Source organism: Corythoichthys intestinalis, chromosome 18 (assembly GCF_030265065.1).
Source record: "Corythoichthys intestinalis isolate RoL2023-P3 chromosome 18, ASM3026506v1, whole genome shotgun sequence".
Classification (NCBI taxonomy): domain Eukaryota; kingdom Metazoa; phylum Chordata; class Actinopteri; order Syngnathiformes; family Syngnathidae; genus Corythoichthys; species Corythoichthys intestinalis.
Window position 1 is genome coordinate 5,573,083 of NC_080412.1, and position 19,846 is coordinate 5,592,928.

The following is a 19,846-nucleotide window of genomic DNA, read 5'->3' on the forward strand; positions in this document are numbered from 1 at the left end:
CAATAGGGCCATGAAATGTCGATCTCGGCCGGCGGTCCTCCTCCGTTCGCCAGTCTTTATAAGTTAGGGTGACAATTGTTATTGTGGTCACATCGCCTGAGAAATCGCCAGCTTCGTCAGGTTTCTAATCATTTATTCCATCAACTTATGATGTTTTGACACCAGCATCAAAACAGAAAGCAAACTTGCTCACCGTCACGTCAGCCCCGCGGTGCGTTCAGGTACAGCAAAAAAAAGTCTGCCACAATGGAACCCAATTCGTTACATTATTACTTGTATTATTATTAAAGATGCATGATAATATCGGTTACCGATGATTATCGGCCGATAATTGCAATTATGACGTCACACAGATAATGCAGATAAAAAAAATTTAAACCAATAATGCAATCCAATCATTATATACTTGATTTAGCCTCCAAATGTCCCCTTCCTCTCTCTGAAGCCCCTGAAGGAGGAGGGGTTGAGTATGGCGTCATAGAGGAGGCGGCGTTACACAACAGGGTTGAGGCGATACCATGGCAGCTCTCACTAGCGTGGGTTGATTTTTCCGTGAGTGAAACAAATGACGCTCTCGCCATCTGCAAAACATGCACTGCAGAAGTTCCTTGAAGCGGAAAGAAAGCGTCCTCATTCAACACTACTAACCCAGCAGCCATTAAAAACTGCATCACAAAGATTTTTTGGAACAAATAAGAGGCTGTTGCTAGCGCGAATGCTAATGCTAAACACACATAAACTAAGCTAAATTACGGGGCTTGTGACAATAGAGAGATGCTGCGGCCTTCCTGGAGTTGGGTTGTTTGGGAATGCAGCCCAAAGCGGGTGGTAAACTCCATCTAAGGCTAAACACCGGCACAAGACAGATTGTCGACAAGTAGTCGTCTTCTGACGGAGCAACCCACTCTGGCAGGCGGGCCGAGCCCGGTTCCCAGGCGGCAGGACCTCCGGTGAACACCCCCGTTTCGAGGCACGCGCCTCCGTCCGGAGTCAAGCCATGCCCCAAATACGCCGCGGCGAGCCGGCTGGGGCGGGCGGAGTCAAGCCATGCCCCAAATACGCCGCGGCGAACCGGCTGGGGCGGGCGGATATCCGGTACGAACGTAGCTGCCCCCGCTGCCACTCATCTCCGGTTCAACTCATCGAGCACTACGGCGGCCGGACAGACTGAAGGGCACAGGTGGGAGGGGATGCCGGACGGGAGACTTTTTTTTAACCGAAGTGACCGGAGAGCCCAAGCCCCGATAAAAAAAATAATGCAGTTCATACGACCACTTTTCTACGTGAAAAACATGCCGATCACATCAGTTTCACCATGGACATTTCGACAAGTGATGTCAAGTAAGCATGCTTATCATGACGGCACAGTGGTTAGATGATAATTTCAACATGCACCAAACCACACTCACAGAGAAGTCAGCCAGTCAGTAATGCATTCAGTACGCTGTAATTTTATGACGTCTTAATCAGATCATTCTTCTTAAATCTAGTCAAATAATTTTCCCCATCTTGTTTTGAGTGTTAAACACTAGTTAACAGATGAATGCATCAGATTTGTCCACTTGAAGTACGTAAATATTGCCATTTGTTCTTATTAAGCCCATACATCTAAAAAAAATAAGAAGGTCATTTTTCATCTAAATCAAGAAAAAATTGCTTTCAAATAATGTTTTGAACCATACCTATTCTTGAATAAAGAACATTTCTGACAAGTTTTTTTTAGGATTAAGTATAATAATTCATTGCTTAAAATAAGGCTGTTAATCTTATTTTCAGCTAGCTATTTTTCTTGAAGAAATCTGAGTGAAATATACTTGAAGCGGTGGCTGGTAATTTCACTTATTTCCAATAGATTTATACTGAAAACAAGGGAATTTAACCAGTTTTAAGGAGGTGTGTTTTTGCAGTGTAGTAATGTTATATGTTAGGAATGGCTTACTTTTAAAGGCACTTTTATGCAACTTAGGTATTTACTCTGTAAGTAATTGTTGCCAAAAGTTTATTACCATTACACAATGTCAGACAATCTGTCTTTATTTAGATCAGTACTTCTCAAATGGTGGGGCGCGCCCCCCCAGGGGGGCGCAGAGCGATGCCAGGGTGGGCGCGAGTGACCTCGGGGAACATGCTTTTTTTTTTTTTTTTTTTTGCCGTACTAGAATAAAGTGTACTTGCACATCCACTCCGTGGGTGGCAGTGGCGCTCTCATTTTCAAAGTGCGTGCAGTATTTTTGAAGTAAGCAAGAGCACACGGAAGAGACTCATGCAGAGCTGGACTCACGCAGCGACCCGCTGTCTTCTTCGGTTCTCACGTGTCCGGCCGAGAAGTGCCGTTTTCGGCTTAGGATCGTCACGACCACCGCCCTCACCTACGGTTCTCCCTCGGCCGCCGAGAATGCGCTTTTTTCGGGCCGTTTGCCTTTGACTTTTAATATAGTGGGAAATGAGGAAAGACCACTGTTTACTGAGTCTAAAAATGATTATAGCGGAGAAGCCAAATCAGTTAAGATGCCACTTAAAGACATTAGACCTCAATCTCATTGATAAGCCGCTTGATTGTTTTTCAGCGAAAACGTGCCGAATATTGCCAATTGTCACAATCGTCCTGCTTTGTCAGTGTTATATCAGTAAACCAGTGAGCACTGTGGTGAATCAGCGAAAATAAAAACTTTCCTTCTGTCCAAAGACCTTTTTCCCCCCTTCTATTCAGTTTTGTTTTTTTTCGGTCAAATTTTTTGGCATGTTGTCCTGAAGAGTAAATGTTTCTAATCAATTTGAATTTGTTATTATTTACTGATTTTATTACATTTTATTTTTCAGTATCAAATGGTCAAAAATGTACTTTGAGTGTATTTTTACAGTTTGGATGTGACTTTTTTTTTATTTTTTATTTTTTTTAACTTCAGGCAAATTGATGCGCGTTAAGTCTTTTCTGTTACAAGCAACACAATGTTAAAAAAGTTATACTTTATTATAAGTTGATCTATGTTACTTTTTTTCTTTAATAGAAAAAAAAGGACACAATGTTAGGCCGAGGCGTACTTATAATAGTAATATAGACGAATGATACTATTTACAGTGGCGGCAGAGAGTTGGGGGGGCGCGAAACATTTACGTCTTCCTTGGGGGGGCGTAACAGAAAATAATTGAGAAGCACTGATTTAGATGTTGGAATTTACTACTTGTTCACATTTGATGTTGAAAAAAAAAAGAGCAATAAATTATATTTTTGCATAACAATATTTTCTGTTGTGTATAAATTTTACATAAATCTTTTAATAGAACTATCAGCTTGACATTATCGGTTATTGGTTGGAACGAGGAGGAAATTATCGGTTATCAGTATTGGTTGATAGGGCTGTCAAACGATTAAAATTTTTAATCGAGTTAATTACAGCTTAAAAATTAATTAATTGTAATTAATCGCAATTCCAACCATCTATAAAATATGCCATATTTTTCTGTAAATTATATATATATTCTGTTAAATAAATTGTTGGAATGGAAAGATAAGACACAAGATGGATATATACATTCAACATACGGTAAATAAGGAGTGTAGTGGGCATTTCACTCTACTGTCATTTAAATCTGTCTATGCTGTCCTCACTCCGAAGCGTCTACTTTTTCCAAAGCTAGACAGCTTGTGAACGACGCCTTAATAATCAGACTTCTTCCTTTTTCATCTGATTTATTAATAAAATGGCCTCAAACCATTGTCCTCTTTAGACCGTCGTAAAACTACAAAAAAAAAGTACACAAGCAATGCATTAGCAACAACGTTAGATTAGCACGCTATACAGGTTCACTAAACATAAACAAAAAGCGTCTCATACAAAACATTTCGCTTACTAACATAATATGTACATTCTTTACAACAAACCATACTTACGGACAAATCTTGTCCAAGGATCATATAAGCACAACATTACAACGTAGGCGTCAGCCCGAGACGTCGTGCAGCCATATTGAACTGGCAAGAAAACAATAAACCATGTCGCAAAGCGACCACAAGAGTTCGCTGTTAGACAGCACAAAAAGCCTTGCTGTAAAACCAAAAGGCAGAATACTGTCTGAGCGGGACATGTGCGTTAATTGCGTCAAATATTTTAACGTGATTAATTAAAAAAATTAATTACCGCGCGTTAACGCGATAATTTTGACAGCCCTATCGGTTGAAAAATGTATTATCGTGCATCACTAATTATTATTACTATAATTATGATTCTGATTTTTATTCATAATTTATTTGTTTTGCTCTTTGTACTTGCTATTTGCAATAGTAACAGCAGCATTTATTAAGGATTTAGTGTAGGTTTTTGGGCTGTGGAACGAATTAATGGAATTATAATGTATTCTTGTGGGAAAATCCTGGTCGACATACGACCATTTCGACTTACAAAGACAGTCCTGGAACGAATTAACTTCGTATGTAGAGGTACCACTGTATTACTGTCCATATATTTACGTGACGTGAATGGGAAGTTGTTTTTGTGGACTTTGACTGTTGGAGACGCCAGGTCTATCTATGTGAACACAAAACTGCATTTGGCGACGAGCAAGGTGTTTTTGCGCTAGGGATTGATGAAATTTGGTCGTCGTTGCCTCTCCTTTTTCTCCGTTCTTTTTCTGATGTTATGCATCATTTCTATGGTAATTGCTTTTCAATGAACGCCTTTGCCAAAACACAGACAAGCACTACCTAAGCACAAGATATGATGCTGGGGAGTAAATGGCGGACCAGCCACGGGCGTCAAAGTCGAAATGTCATAGCTCGAAGACATCGTAAGCAGAGTAGTCCCTCTATTGTAAATCAAAAAACAGTTCATAACATTTATCTTGCTCAGACCTCAGGGTCCTGTTCATGTGCCCAGTCTTGAAGTCGGAGCTCCAGCAGTGTATCATAAACACCCTGTGGAGAGTTGGGATCCACCTCAATCATGTGCTCCAAATAGGCTTTGAGCTCCCGGGGATTGTTGGCAAAGATTGGAATGAACTCCTCAGAGTTGGCCTAAAACGAAAATACGTACGGACAGTTTTGGATGAAAACAGATAATATAATGTAGAGCAGGGGTTTTCAACCCAGTCCTCAAGGCACACTGTGGGTCCTGGTTTTTGTTCCAGCCGATCCAGCAGAGACAGTTGAACCAATGAGGCTTCTGCTAAAACAAGCCACACCTGACTGCAATCAACTGATTGCACTTGTAAAACACCAGATTGGGGAAAAAGTGTTGTCATCTTGTTTGGTAAGAATGAAATCCTGCACCCACAGTGTGCCTTAGTGGAATAGGTTGGGAACCCCTGATGTAGAGACACAAACTTTTAACAGAATGAGAAGATGCAGGGTTAAATTTTCTATGCCAAACGCTACCATTGAAAAGTTTGGGGTCACCAAGACAATTTTGTGTTTTCAATGAAAACTCAATACATCTATTTCCTCAAATGAGTTGAAAAATGAATAGAAAATATAGTCAGGATATTGATAAGGTTAGAGAGATACACACGTTGCTATCATTAAAGAATGTTCCATTTGACTTGTAGCGTTCAATTTAATGATAGTGTATCTTCCCTATGAAGCATTTTTTATCAAGCCGTTATTTTTTGTGCCATTCATTACAAAGTTTTCTAAAGAACATGGATGCTGGCGACTGGCCACCTACCTTGTTAAGCAGGTTCTTCTCAAAGTGGCTGTCTGTTCCAGAAGTATCCCCACTTGGGTGATAGTTGGTGCATAATCCCTTCAAAAGCAGTGTTGTACCTTCAGGAATGTGATGCATTAATGTCTTGCCATAACGCTTCATGTTGCTTTCGGCTTGTTCAAAAGGTAGGCGTCCAATGTAGCGTAACCCTTCCTCATAGTTCTGGGTTTTGGACGAAAAAGTAGTTTTAGTATTAATGCAAGGACAGACTGAAAAATGGGATGTATCATAATCACCTCATTAAATGTTTTGGTCACAATAAGGATGCGTAGTCTAGTGACACACGTACAAAATATCAATATTTAATAAATGTAATCATATGAATAAGATGGTTTTGACGAATCTTTTCTCACTGGAGAATGTTTTTACAGTTCAACTGGACAGAAACATCCTCAACTATATGCCTTTAAATTGTTCAGTCATTTATACAGTTTTTCCAAAGTGCATAGGCTTTTAGAGTTGATCATATCATTGTTTACAATTTAACGACTGACGATAACGATAAAAAAAATAGTACACAGAAATGTTTACAGAATGCCATGAGACAGGGCTGTCAACAGACTTGCAGGGGCCCGGGGACAAGTGACCATTATAGGGCCCCCCAACCCCAAACCTGCTACCGGCTTGTCACGACAACATACGCAGTACTTTTAACGCTTTGCATGCAATGACAGTGTAAATTTATATAAAATAAATAAATAAAAAATAATATAAAATATTTAATTTTAGATGGAGAGTTGAATTTAACAAACCGTAATGTGATGTTACACAATATAAACAAACAATTGAATGAATGAACGAATTTCTATCTATTGTCCCATGTAGGCTACAATACAATACAACTGAGAGTGCTATGCCTTCCTGCTAGGCAACAAAACTGTACAACAACACAGTGGGTTGTAAATCCAGACACCGGACAAGAGTCTGTTCAGCCTCGCGCACCTGCTCCTCACAGACTAACATATATCCCTGATCTCCCATCACCTTCCCTCTCCTCGGCTCAACGCGAGCAGCATGTCATGTCATACCGCAGCTCAATAGGCTACAAGCGGCCGGTGGGTGACAGACTCGAATCGGGCTTTGGTCACGGTCATCGCGAACGTAAACGTTCAGTGTTAGCGGCTATTGTTCACTTACCAACATTACCATCCACAGCCAACTCTAGCTCTAATTCTCTGGCTTGTTGTCCTCCTTTTAAAACCATCATTTTTTCTCATTCACTTTTATGATCTTCATCTCTTTTTCTGTTTTTATTTCTTTTCTTTTCTTTTCTTTTCTGCACACCTGATTTATGACGATTCGCCATTTTTAGAGTTTATAATAATGACTGATTTTAATTTCCCGCTTCAGGGCACGCCTTGAGTGCGCCAGAGCGGGGCCAAATCATTCTCTGCTAAAACAGAGGGGGTGGGGGCATTGTGCAAAAAAAGGACAACATATACAGTGGGAAGAACAAGTATTTGATACACTGCCGATTTTGCTGGTTTTCCCACTTGCAAAGCATGTAGAGGTCTGTAATTTGTATCATAAGTTCTCTTCAACTGTGAGGGACGGAATCTAATACAAAAAACAGAAAATCACGGTGTATGATTTTTAAATAATAAATTTGCATTTAATTGCATGAAATGAGTATTTGATACATCACAAAAATCGAACTTAATATTTGGTACAGAAACCTTTGTTTGCTATTACAGATACCAAACGTTTCCTATAGTCCTTGACAAGGTTTGCACATACTGCAGCAGGGATTTTTGGCCCACTCCTCCATGCAGATCTTCTCCAGAGCCTTCAGGTTTCGGGGCTGCTGCTGGGCAACACGGACTTTCAGCTCCCTCCATAGATTTTCTATCGGGTTCAGATCTGGTGACTGGCTAGGCCACTCCAGGACCTTAAGATGCTTCTTTACTGAGCCACTCTTTAGTTGCCTTGGCTGTATGCTTTGGGTCGTTGTCATGCTGGAAGACCCAGCCACGACCCATCTTCAGGGCTCTCACTGAAGGAAGGAGGTTGTCAGCCAAGATCTGGCGATACATAGCCGCATCCATCCTCCCCTCAATACGGTGCAGTCGTCCTGTACCCTTGGCAGAGAAGCAGCCCCAAAAAAATGATGTTTCCTCCTCCATGTTTCACGGTTGGGATGGTGTTCTTGGGGTTGTACTCATCCTTCTTTTTCCTCCAAACATGACGAGCCGAGTTCAGACCAAAAAGTTCAATTTTGGTCTCATCCGACCACATGACCTTCTCCCATTGCTCCTCTGGATCATCCAGATGGTCAGTGGCAAACTTCAGACGTGTCTGGACATGCACTGGCTTCAACGGCGGGACCTTGCGTGCGCTGTAGGATTTTAATCCATGACGGCGTTATGCATTTCCGATGGCTTTCTTCGAGACTGTGGTTCCAGCTCTCTTCAGGTCATTGACCAGGTCCTGGCGTGTAGTTCTGGGCTGATCCCTCACCTTCCTCATGATCAGTGATGCCCCACGAGGTGAGATCTTGCATGGAGCCCCAGAACGAGGCAGATTGACCGTCAACTTGAACTTCTTCTATTTTCTAATAATCGCTCCAACAGTTGTTACCTTCTCACCAAGCTGCTTGCTTATTTTCCTGTAGCCCATCCCAGCCTTGTGCAGGTCTATTATTTTATCCCTGATGTCCTTACACAGCTCTTTGGTCTTGGCCATTGTGGAGAGGTTCGAGTTTGTTTGTTTGAGCATGTGAACAGGTGTCTTTTATACAGGTAACAAGTTCAAACAGGTGCAGTTACTTCCGGTAATGAGTGGAGAACAGGAGGGGTTCTTAAAAAAGAACTAAGACCCGAAATATTTACTAGTTGGTAATGTATCAAATAATTATTTCATGCAGTTAAATACAAATTTATTATTAAAAAATTATACAATGTGATTTTCTGGATTTTTGTATTAGATTCCGTCCCTCACAGTTGAAGACAACTTATGATACAAATTACAGACCTCTACATGGCTTGCAAGTGGGAAAACCAGCAAAATCGGCAGTGTATCAAATACTTGTTCTCCCCACTGTATATTTCGAATATTTAATATGTTAAAAGTTTTTAAGTATATATCGAGCATAATATTAAATCAGACAATGATTTCAATAAAAAAAGAAATATGTGGATGTAAAGTAAAATAAATTAAGGGTCATTCAGGGGCTCCTATGGTCGCGAGGCATACCAGGTTGCCCCCCACCCCGTCGACAAGCTTGCCATGAGATATCAGTAATACTAACGCACAGTGAGAGCTCGTCAGAGTGATAGTCAGCCACGACGCAGCATAGGTAGTTAGGATGTGCCAAAAAATTGATTATTAGATTCATCGAGATTCGACACGTGACGATTTGATTACAATTCATAAATGGCGAGGATGGTACTACAATGACGTATAATTTTTGGATAGTTATTTTGAGATTCGGGTGTATTTTTGGGTATTTAAAGGGTTAATCCCGACATATGCGGAAATTCGGGTTACGTCGCCAACCTAGGAACGGTACTCGTACGTAACCTGGGTACTACCTGTACATTCCTCCAAAATAACACAATCGCCCTCTGCCAGGCCATTCCCCGTTTGGAAGTGCTTTTTTGTTTACCTTGAGATCTTCCAGCTGAATCTTTAAATACCAATCATGGTGCATGTGCTTCTCTGCCAAGAAAACAGCATGGCTGTGGTACCCGGCCTGTCGAAGAACCTTAATGGCGATCTCAACATCAAAGTGAACCTCACTTTCACTGCTCTATTAAAAATACAGTAGATGGAAAAATCAAGACAAATGTAGAGTACAAGTTGTCTCATGATGCAAATCTTATCACATCTCTTCAAGTAACCTTAATAAACTCTTCCAGCTTCACACTGTCTTTAAGCTTTGTATAACAGTTGAGCAGCAGTGTGGTATGGTCTGCGTTGGCTAGTGACTGCCTATGCAATGCTTGTAGATAAGCCGTCAGGTTATGGATCCTCTGTGCATCCAAAAATTTTCTTATGACGTAAGATGGTTCAAGTTTTCCAATGGTGCTGGAGGGAACACAATGAAAAATATATATTATATTTCAACAAACGGAAACAATGAAAATTCAAGATGATGGCAATGTCATTTGAGTCTTTTTTAAGTTTATCTGTTAAAAAATTCACCCATTGTGTCTTTATTTAATATCTGATGGGATAGTTTTGTTTTTTTTCATTTTTATTTTCCAGTGAACATTTCCGATGCCACTTCTACACTAGCACGGATCATTTTTTTTGCCTTGTTTTTCAGACAATATTTTATGACTGTCCGCACTACATTTAAGGTGAGTTTATAAACTTAAAAGCTTGGAAATATTACCCGCCGCTTAAAGCGTAAGTTCAGAATTTCTGACATCAGGCCTAATCTTCGAGTGTGGGGGGGATAATTCGTCAGTGGAGTTGATTGAAAAAAAATTACGTATCGTTTGTTAGTCTTATTATTTTCAGTGATTATACTAATGCAAGTCGATATGGCCAATTAGCATGCTAATAAAAACCGACATTCACAGATCTAACATAGTCAAATAAATTCAAAACGCAGCTTAAAGTTCAAAAAGACCCTGCAGCCAAAACAATGTCTCACCAAACTGCCGTAATTCATTTAATTCTGTGGGACTATTTTTTCATATGCGTAATGGCACCACAATAGAGGGGAGTGCTATGGCCACTCGTCTTCACCTCGGTCTGCTATGCAGAGTGTTCGCGGAAGGACGTCATGGTGAAATGTGCTTTTAGAAGAAATGGACAAAGGAAAGTTTCCACCGCCTGCCTGTGAAGAACGAGGAACTGTAAAATGTGGTTACTCTGCTGGATATGACATACACACACACCGGTGGAAAAAGTACTGCTTTGGAGTATTTGCAGCGCGCATTTTCATCGGTATCCTCTCCTGAAACCAAATGCTGTGCCTTCGACTGCCTTCAAACGTACATCACACTAATATGCTTCAATTCAGTGCCCATTCGTGGTCCTCCCATTGCGGATTACACGGAGATGAGCGTTATTAGAGAGCTCGTCTCGCGCCTTAAGTCTCCGATCAGCCAGCAGCGGGGCTGGTCCCTCTCAACTCAATGCAGACCCAACTGGAGTATATAAAAATGTGTAGGTGAAAATTAAACCACAAAAAGTGAACTGCGTGGTAACCCAAGTCACAGAGGCATGCAATCAGTTTCACTTTCATGAATTTTTCGCCTGTCAAAATTGCCTCCACTTCCAGGAGAGCCAGACTTGCGAAACGGAGACTCTGAGAGGCGCCACCTCTCTTGGCCAATGTTATGCACACGCTCTCCTGGTTGTACGCAGCGCTACACCAAGTTTCTATTTGTTATTTTCCAAGTGGTGAGTGCGCAACGATTGGAACATCCCAAGTAACTATGTCAGGCTTTCATTGTTGTTTTCTAAAGATTTATTTCAATCACAACTTGGCAACTACTCATAAAAGCCGAGCGTGCTCTCAACCCCTTCACTCTCGCTCCCGCATGATGCGTTCAAATCTGTTCACGGAAAAAAAAATCTGCTCACAAAACTGAGTTCCCGACTCGTGGGCTAAAGAGTAGTAATTTCGAAATTTCCCCCCGACAAGTGATGAGTTTTCGGTTCAGAGGTAAATGCGCAAATGCAGGCGTACCCTGCAGAAGTGGGTCGCCTTAAACGCAGGCAGGTATAAAAAGAGTCTGCAAAATAACCGGGAGTAAGTTATCCCTCCTAGTGTAGATATAGCCCAAGTTTGGAGACCTCTAGAAGTTACTCTAAGCACAGCTGCTGCGCTAAACTCTGACTCATGTCAGATTTACGCTTGGATTTTTGAAGAACTACGAAAACTGTTCTGTATACAAACAGGAAGGCTTGTCTCAGGAGTGATTTGTTCGAGGATTAAAGGTAAATATTATATTTTTTGTACCATACATGCATGTTTGAAGCATTTATTCGCAGGAATTTTCTTCTTTGTTTACACATGGAGGCGGCTAATTTTAGTAACTGACCAGCCTAATAGTTTACTTATAACCAAGAATCGAGCCTGTTTTACGTCCACATCTATGAAGATATAGGGATTTAGGCATTTATTCACTAGAACTTTCGCCAGAAAAGCTCTGTTTACGCCAGGCGGCCACTAGCCTCATTCGCTAACAGTATACAGTATAGTGTTTAATGAATATAAAGGGCTATTCTATTCTATAATAAGTTGTGATTGTATATAGAATTTATTAAGAATCTATTTACATATTATTTATAATTGTTTCTGCATGTTTTCCTCAAGTATTAAGTTTCTGATGTTAAATTGAGTGATTTATTAGCTTGAAAACTTACAAAATTTAGTTACTATTTTGGTCAAAAAATTATACATGTTAAATATTGCTATTGATCCTGAAAATATAGGTGATTATCTCTGCATTTGGTGATTTTTGTGCAGCTAGTGTAAAATCTGAGACTTTTATAGCCATTTTAAGTTGTGTCATACTTATATAAAAAATAATTAATCGGAATTACATAAGGGAACGACTTTGAATTTTTTGATGCTGCTACTCATGGAGACTCATATATGGCTAAGACTGGTGCTTGTTTTGATTTTAGGTCGGTAGCAGCTTTGGTTTTGAAAATATCTGAATTTGAAGTTTTTGAAAATAGGCCCCTTACGAATCGGCCGTTTCCCGTGTCATGTCAATACATTATGAAGTCGATGTCTCCTCCTCAAAACAGGCGTAAGATATTATTGGAATGAGTTGTTTTCTCTGACACCAGCAAGTATTTTTCCACCGTTTCCTGCCAATGTCTCCGGGGCAGGTGTTAGCTTGCTCATTTGCATAAGGACAATATATTTTCGGAGCCAATCAGTTCTCTGGGCCACCACCCCCGAAAAGAAAGCCTTTTCTCTTTTTTTCTACTTCATAAGGGGCGTAGGGGCAGTAATGCCCAGGCTTGAGTTTTTCAATTGACTCTTTCTGGTTTTATTTATTATTCTTATCATCATTTGTTTTTTTTGTCATGGTACAAAATGTGCACCTTCCTCTGCCCAATACAAAAAACGATACCTGCAGTAGAGGAATTCGGCTCTGGTTGTTTTTGCAGCAAATCATTTTTCATTTTCACTACACAGCGTTTTACACTGATAACGAGTTCAAACAGGTGTCTTTAATACAGGTAACAAGTGAGGGATAAAGGAGAAGTTACAGGTCTGTGAAATCTAGCTTGTTTGTAGGCGAGCAAATTCAAAATTTTCACCATAATTTCTTAAAAAAAAACAGATAAAGTTATTGTACAAATGAGGTATTTTCACCTAATTTATTGTGAAAACTTTAAGAGTAGGGTTGAGCATCACGCGTCGATGGGATCCAGTTCTAACAGTCCTATGCTCCCGGAACTATATGAATTTTAAAATTTCGATTCCATGTTTCGAAGCCCTGATCGCTGAGCAGAAAAAAAATTGCTGCCAAAAAGCACGAAGAAGAAGCCACAAAAAGCCTATGTTTGTGCATTGCACCTTGGTTACAACCATGGGTACGGTGCGGCGGCGCTCAAAAGTTTGGCTTAACGTTACAAAAAAATGACCAGTCAGCTCAGTTCAACATTTGCAACACAACTATATCACGCAAAGGTGGCTGCACAACCAATATGATTGAACACCTACAGCTTCATGGAATACTAGTGCAGAGTACCAGGTGCATAGCTGAGTGCAGCGTATTTGACACGTTGCGCCGTCAGAACCAGGTAAGTAAAACAATAAATTACGTCTGTCTTCTGCTGTCCCCGCAAACCAAACACGGATTAAGCGGTAGGTAGGAGAGAGGGAGGGACGGATGGATGGAATAGTACGAGAATAAGTCATATTCGTCAAAGGCAAAATGAACTCAATACAACTAATAAGTCATATTATTACGTCGGGCTACGGTAGATATAACGTTTATAAAACTAGATGGGAAATGACAGACTCGCACTGGGAAAAAATGCCACTTCTAAAATGAGTACCGGTAAAAAATTACGTGAAATGATATAAGATTTGCTAATAACAAGAACATTTTGCCAATTGAACAAGCAATTTTTGTCTTGGTAAGAGTTCTTAAAATAAGACATCCATTCAGGATGAATGAGATCTTGAAACTAGAGCTGTCCCGACTAGTCGACGTTGTCGACGTCATCGATGACGTAAATGCGTCGACGGGCAAAACATACCGTCGACGGGTAATGACGGGTTAAAAAAAATTTCATGCGGATAAAGTTTAGAATGGCAGGCGCTCGCGATACAAGCGGTTGTTACTGGCACCCCCAAGGGGGCCGCTGTTATTTCAATGTGACCGGCGTTGTCAGATTGAGCAAAGAGGAAGAAAGTGGGCGAGCGAGCGAGAGAGAGGGCGCGAGATCGGCGAGTTGGAAAAGTGCGCGGGTAGTGCCGAGTTGAGTGACTTCATCCCCCAAGTTTTTGTTTTGGTCAATAAAAGTATCCTTAAAGAGCCATCCGACGCCTCTCGGTGTTTTTATGCACGCCGCCGCCTTCCCGAGGAGGAAATCGGACGAACCCAGACGAACCGACGACAACGAGCCAAGTGAATCGCCGGTGAGGAGTTGAAAACATCGCCAATTTCTATAAAGGGCAGAGATGGTTACACGTGAAAGCGGCTTAAAGCCAAAAAAGCGGACCAGAATAACCAGAGCATGGAATTATTTCAAGGAAAATATGGAGGGTGCCACTGTGTGTACTCTTTGCTAAGCTGAGCTCACATACCACGGTATCACGAACACTTGAAGCGCCGTCACCCAAGTATAATTTTCGAAGACAACCAGAAACAACAAGCTAGCGGATTGTAAGTCCATACAACTCTCTAACGATTTTTTTAAATGGAAGTTGCCTTTATGTGCGTCGTATCAACGAGCATTTTTATTTAATAAAATAATTAATATAATTATATATTTTTTAAAATTATTATTAAATTTATTAGAATCATGGAAGCTCCCATTTAGGGAAAATATATAATATCCTGTATATACATAATATAAAAAATATATATGGAAACACCACTGGCCTGCTTACTGTAATCCATGACTGCACTAATGTTAGTTATTTAATATTATAAAGTTTTACATATAGTAGTATACTATAAAATTAATACTTTATACTTAATTTTTGTTACTGTGGGTATGTGTGCCTTTCATTCAAAATAATTGTGGTAATATTTCAGTGTGCCCTCTGCGTTATCTTCAGGTGAAAACAAAAGTTGAACAGTTTTTCCTCTCCCCAAAAAATACAGAATGCACACCGGAAAGAGCATCTGAACTCACACAAAGTATTCTGAAAATGATTGTCCGGGACATTGCAATTCATTTGAACATTTAGAACAATATAGACAATGACATCGCAAAAAGAGTAAGAATTGTTTTGACTCCTGTTAAAAAGGTGAAGTCACAGTGTTTCCGTTTACATTTTTTTTGAACCAGTTAATGCCAGCAGCATTTGACCTCATTGTTTGTGATTTATTATTGATATTTATGTTATTTATTTATACGTTAATAAAGAATTTAGGTGTTCCAAAATGTTTTTTGTGAATTAATAAGCTTGAACAAAAATGTCATTATTAAATTAGAAAAAAAATATATATATTTTTTTATTATTAGATTAGTCGACTAATCGTAAAAATAGTCGGCTGACTAATCGGGAGGAAATTAGTCGTTTGGGACAGCCCTACTTGAAACTAGTTATATTTTGCTAGTTCAACGAGATCTTAAAACTAGTTATATTTTACTAGTTCATCCTGAATAATGTCTTATTTTAAGAATTCTTAGCAAGACAAAAATTGCGTGTTCCATTGGCAAAATGTTCTTACTTGTTATAAGCAAATCTTATCTCGTTTCAAATAATTTTTTACTTGTTTTAGAAGCGGCATTTTTTGAAGTGCGCGCCGGCGTTAGTAAATAGCCGCCATCTTAAAGCAGTAGACCTCTCAGTCTATATACAGGCATGAAAATGGGTCAGGGGTTAAAAAGGTGAGAAAGGTGTGGAGGAAATATGTTCCGGCGTTCTGCCAAAATGTCCGCCGTCGGCAAAACGTCCTACATGTGGCGAATTTGACCATTTTAATTTTTCACATATGGCTTAATATTCGAGTTAACGGGGGTTTAATTAGTTGAAGGAGTTGATTTCAACCACCATTGACTCGCGCTAGCTTAGCCACTCCGGAGCCCTGAAACTAACAAATAACTGTCAAACTGCACAGAATTTGTTCAAATCATTTCCAACGACTAATTAGACCCCGGCTAACTCAAAGATTAAGCCTAATGTAAAAAATTCTGAACTTCCCCTGTAAAATAAAGACCATTGAATATGGCCCTTAAAATGTTGTCTATAAAAGTTTTAGAGCAATAAAACAAACAACACAAATGAATAAAATGAACAGGAATCATTCAAAGTATTTCATAATGGGTCCAAATTATTTTTCGAACAGATCATGTGACTATAGAACCTTAGAGACAGCCGTTTGCATTGCTTAGCCAAAACTACAGCTGAGGAGGCAAGATGGATATTTAGAATTTCTTTAAACCTAAGCTTTCAAAACCCTCAACAACAACTGAGCTTGAACCGAGGATTGAGCACGAGCAGTATCAAAAAGTCCTGGCTGTCGTGTTACCTGTTGTGCTGTAATTCCAAGTGGTGCTTGAATTGGATGCTTATAGCAGTGGACAGTCTTTTTGAGCCAGCGCAAAGTTTGCAGCGCACGGAGATATTTTTGTTATCTTTACTGGACAAAAATGTGAAGTAATGGCTGTGTTTCCAGTGTGCAAATGCAGCCGTTTGTAGTATATCTCCTGCCTATTTCATTGCATCCTGGCGAGGTAGCAAGGCTATGTTGTTTTGGCCGCAAACTCCCAGCGCTCACGCATCATGGTAATACACGTGACCCTTTTTGTTCCATCCCCGATTAAAAAATGTGACATGTGATGTCACTCCCATGACTACAGTATTCTTCATTCTACACACATTATGGGGCAATAACAAAATAGTAACGCACAGGCATCAAGGAAAGTAATTTTACTCAGATTACTGATTTAGAAAAATGAACGCGTTAGATTGTTCTTTACTGAAAGAAAGTAATCAGATTAGTTACGCATTACGATACCGCGTTGTTGACAACACTGCTTTTATATTACCGTTAAATACACAAGCTTGACGCTACCTTAACGGGAGCTATTTTTTCACCGGACACTCCGGCAGTGTTCAACGCAAGCTGCAACGAACGGCAGTAACTTTGTCATACCACAAAATATGAAAACGAAAACCATTACTCACTAAATTCAATATGCTGGCAAATGCATTCATCTAAAAACAATTGGGAGTGATACTTTACCTCCTCCAGCGAATGTGAATTTGTGCTTAGTACAAGATCATCTGTCGCAATTAGCGATCTTTGACGCTCTTTTTTTTTTTTTTCCCCCCTCCCCGCATACAAACTTGTTTCTCTCTCAGCGGCTGTGATTAACCTCATTGAAGTTGCTGTCCTAGCTAAGCCTTGCCTATCATTCGTCTTTGTAAGTTTTTAGTAACTTTGTGTATTGAATTTGAAAGGAAAATGTGTTTTGTTTTTGACGAACTTTTTCATGAAGCTAAACTGTTGAAGCTACTCACATGTGGAAAAATACGAGTGTACAACGTTTTAAATGTATTCATTTGGTATATTTCAGTTACCACGATTTGAGAGATCAATAAATTGAAGAATTTACGCCTTGCGTTTGGAGTGCTTGTTTTTGGGTTTGCTGGAATAGCGTCACTGACACGCAGCATCAAACAGGGGAAGGGGTAAGCGCTGCCGCGCCAAGAAAATTCTGGCTGCATTTTCGACACATGAAAAATAACGAATACGTACTACTGTATGACGGAAAATTGTAGTGGTTTTGTAACCGCGACGTTTTCATAGCATGGTAATCCGTGAAGGTAACTGGCACATGCCTACAAACGACCCCCCCCACCCCCCTAAAAATTTTTCTCCTCGGATCTACACGATTCACGTAGGTCATCCTTTTTGACTTCAAAACGGCGAATTTCGCCGAAAGGTGAGAGATTTTCATGCCTGTATATAGCCAATATATATAAAGAGCAGCTACGTATTTTACGTAGCGCGTTGCCGCATCCGTCAAAATCAACAGTATTAAAGAAAGCACCAAATTATAATCAATAGAAGAATTTATAATGCTTCGTCAGCTAAGGTACATGTATGGCAAAAGAATATGAGTAAATGTTTTTGTGAAAGTGCACTTCTGTGGAAAGAAACTTCATCACATTCAAGTTCAAAATCAGATATTTATATACAAGTTAAAAATAGCTCTGTGAGTAAGTTCATATAATTGGAAAAATAATCGAGAAGTTAAACTATGCAATTTTTTTTACCCTGCCCTGCCCTGTTTTTTTTTTTTTTTTTTTTTTTTTTTTGATCCTGCCTCCTAAAAGAATCAGAATCGACAATTGTTCGGAACTGGAATCGAAACTCGGAATCGGAATCATTCAATTTCAAACAATGCCCAACCCTATTTAAGAGTCAACCTTTTTTTTTTCCCAAGCACTCCAAGTGACACATGATCTAATTACCGAATATATTGCTGAATGGCACCATCATGGTCTCCCTTAAGGTAGAGGTGATCTCCATATTGTCTGAAGATCTCTGATAATCCGTCACTATCTAGATGCTGGCTTTTCGCCAGGTTGATGGCCATCACAAATAAATTCTTCTTAAACAGCATCTTTAACAAAAGAGCGAACAATCAGCAGTGAAGCAAATAATAAACAAGAATTCTGACACACATATTCAAAACAATCTGTACCCTTCTAGAATGGTTATAATCACGAAGAAGCTTGTCTAAAGTACCGTGAGGAGTTTAGAGTGTCCGTCACTTACTTCCAGTTTGGTCTGTGTGTCCTTCTCTTGGAGAATAGACATTTTTCCGTCTCTGGTGAGTACAAAGAAAGAGCCCCACTCTGCTACCACATCAATGACATCGTCAAATAAGGCACTATAGGCGATGAACTTATTGTCCAAGTCATAGATGGTCAGTAACTGCTTGTCTGACGGACAGCTTTCCCTGCTACCAAACCTTGTCCTGTGTAAGCATGAACACACTTAGATGAGTTATTCTTTCATGGAAGTAAGAAAAGTGTTATTCATTAAAACTGAAAAAAATATTTTATTTATGCCAAAAATGAAAGGCAGCCTTCAAAGGAGAAATATGTATGATTTGCACTTCATGTAATTCATTAAAAAGCCCTAAAATTAAACTTTAAAGAAAACGTTTTTTTTTCTTCTTCCAACACGGTTTGTAATGGTTAAGCCAAGATTTTCCCATTTTATAAGTCGTTTGTCAGCAGATGTCCTGGTTGAAGAAATAAGGATATGCGTATACGTTATGTATTTGCACTGCAAGCAAGTGTACTTGCATGGTCTTGCACTATAAGCAGGGCTCCAGACTAACATTTTTTACTAGGAGCACAGCGGCCCCAACTTAAAATTTTAGGGGCGCAAGCAGACGATTTGGGGCGCACACTCCAAATTGACATGCAAAGTTTTTCTTCCAAGAGGGGAAGAGAGATAGTTCATTGCTCCTTGCCTTTCAGTTGTCATGCAGTAGGTTCAAGTCATGTTAATTAGAAAATGTCCCTAGTGTGTTGCTAACACCCGGATGCGTCTATAAGAGGTGAGTACACAAACCCTCTTGTACTGTTTAGCCTTTATTGTTGTTGTTTTTGAGATGTTACTAGTTAGCGCCGAGCGCTATGGTAACGTGTCGATTTGTGCATTGTTTGGTGGTGTACAAAAGTTACTCTAGATCATTGGTTCTTAACCTGGGTTCGATCGAACCCTAGGGGTTCGGTGAGTCGGTCTCAGGGGTTCGGTGGAGCCTCTGCCAAGACACACCGACTCATCCTGTCTATACGCGATGGGATGCCCGCTTGGCCATCACTGGCTGCAGATGATCATGTGACATTGTTTGGCCAGTCAGTGCTGCAAAGAATTTATTGCACTCTGGTGTGATACAACGTCTGAAAGTCATCATAGTACGTTGTATAATTACTTTCTTCATATTTTAATCCATACTAACTATGTCGAGCAAAAAGAAAATGGTCGGACGAATATATACAATATGGATTCTCATGTAAC

The 19,846-nt window shown here is 39.9% G+C and overlaps 1 protein-coding gene across 1 annotated transcript in view; it reads right to left on the reverse strand.

The window, feature by feature from the left end:
• Positions 1-19,846, reverse strand: part of vps11 (VPS11 core subunit of CORVET and HOPS complexes) — a 36,566-nt gene that overhangs the window by 7,074 nt on the left and 9,646 nt on the right. The window contains exons 6-11 of the mRNA XM_057821066.1: positions 18,590-18,791; positions 18,283-18,434; positions 9,539-9,725; positions 9,304-9,447; positions 5,661-5,861; positions 4,850-5,011 (exon numbers count right to left, since the gene is read on the reverse strand). Of these exons, the coding sequence (XP_057677049.1) occupies positions 4,850-5,011; positions 5,661-5,861; positions 9,304-9,447; positions 9,539-9,725; positions 18,283-18,434; positions 18,590-18,791 (1,048 nt within the window). The remainder of the gene's footprint in view (positions 1-4,849; positions 5,012-5,660; positions 5,862-9,303; positions 9,448-9,538; positions 9,726-18,282; positions 18,435-18,589; positions 18,792-19,846) is intronic.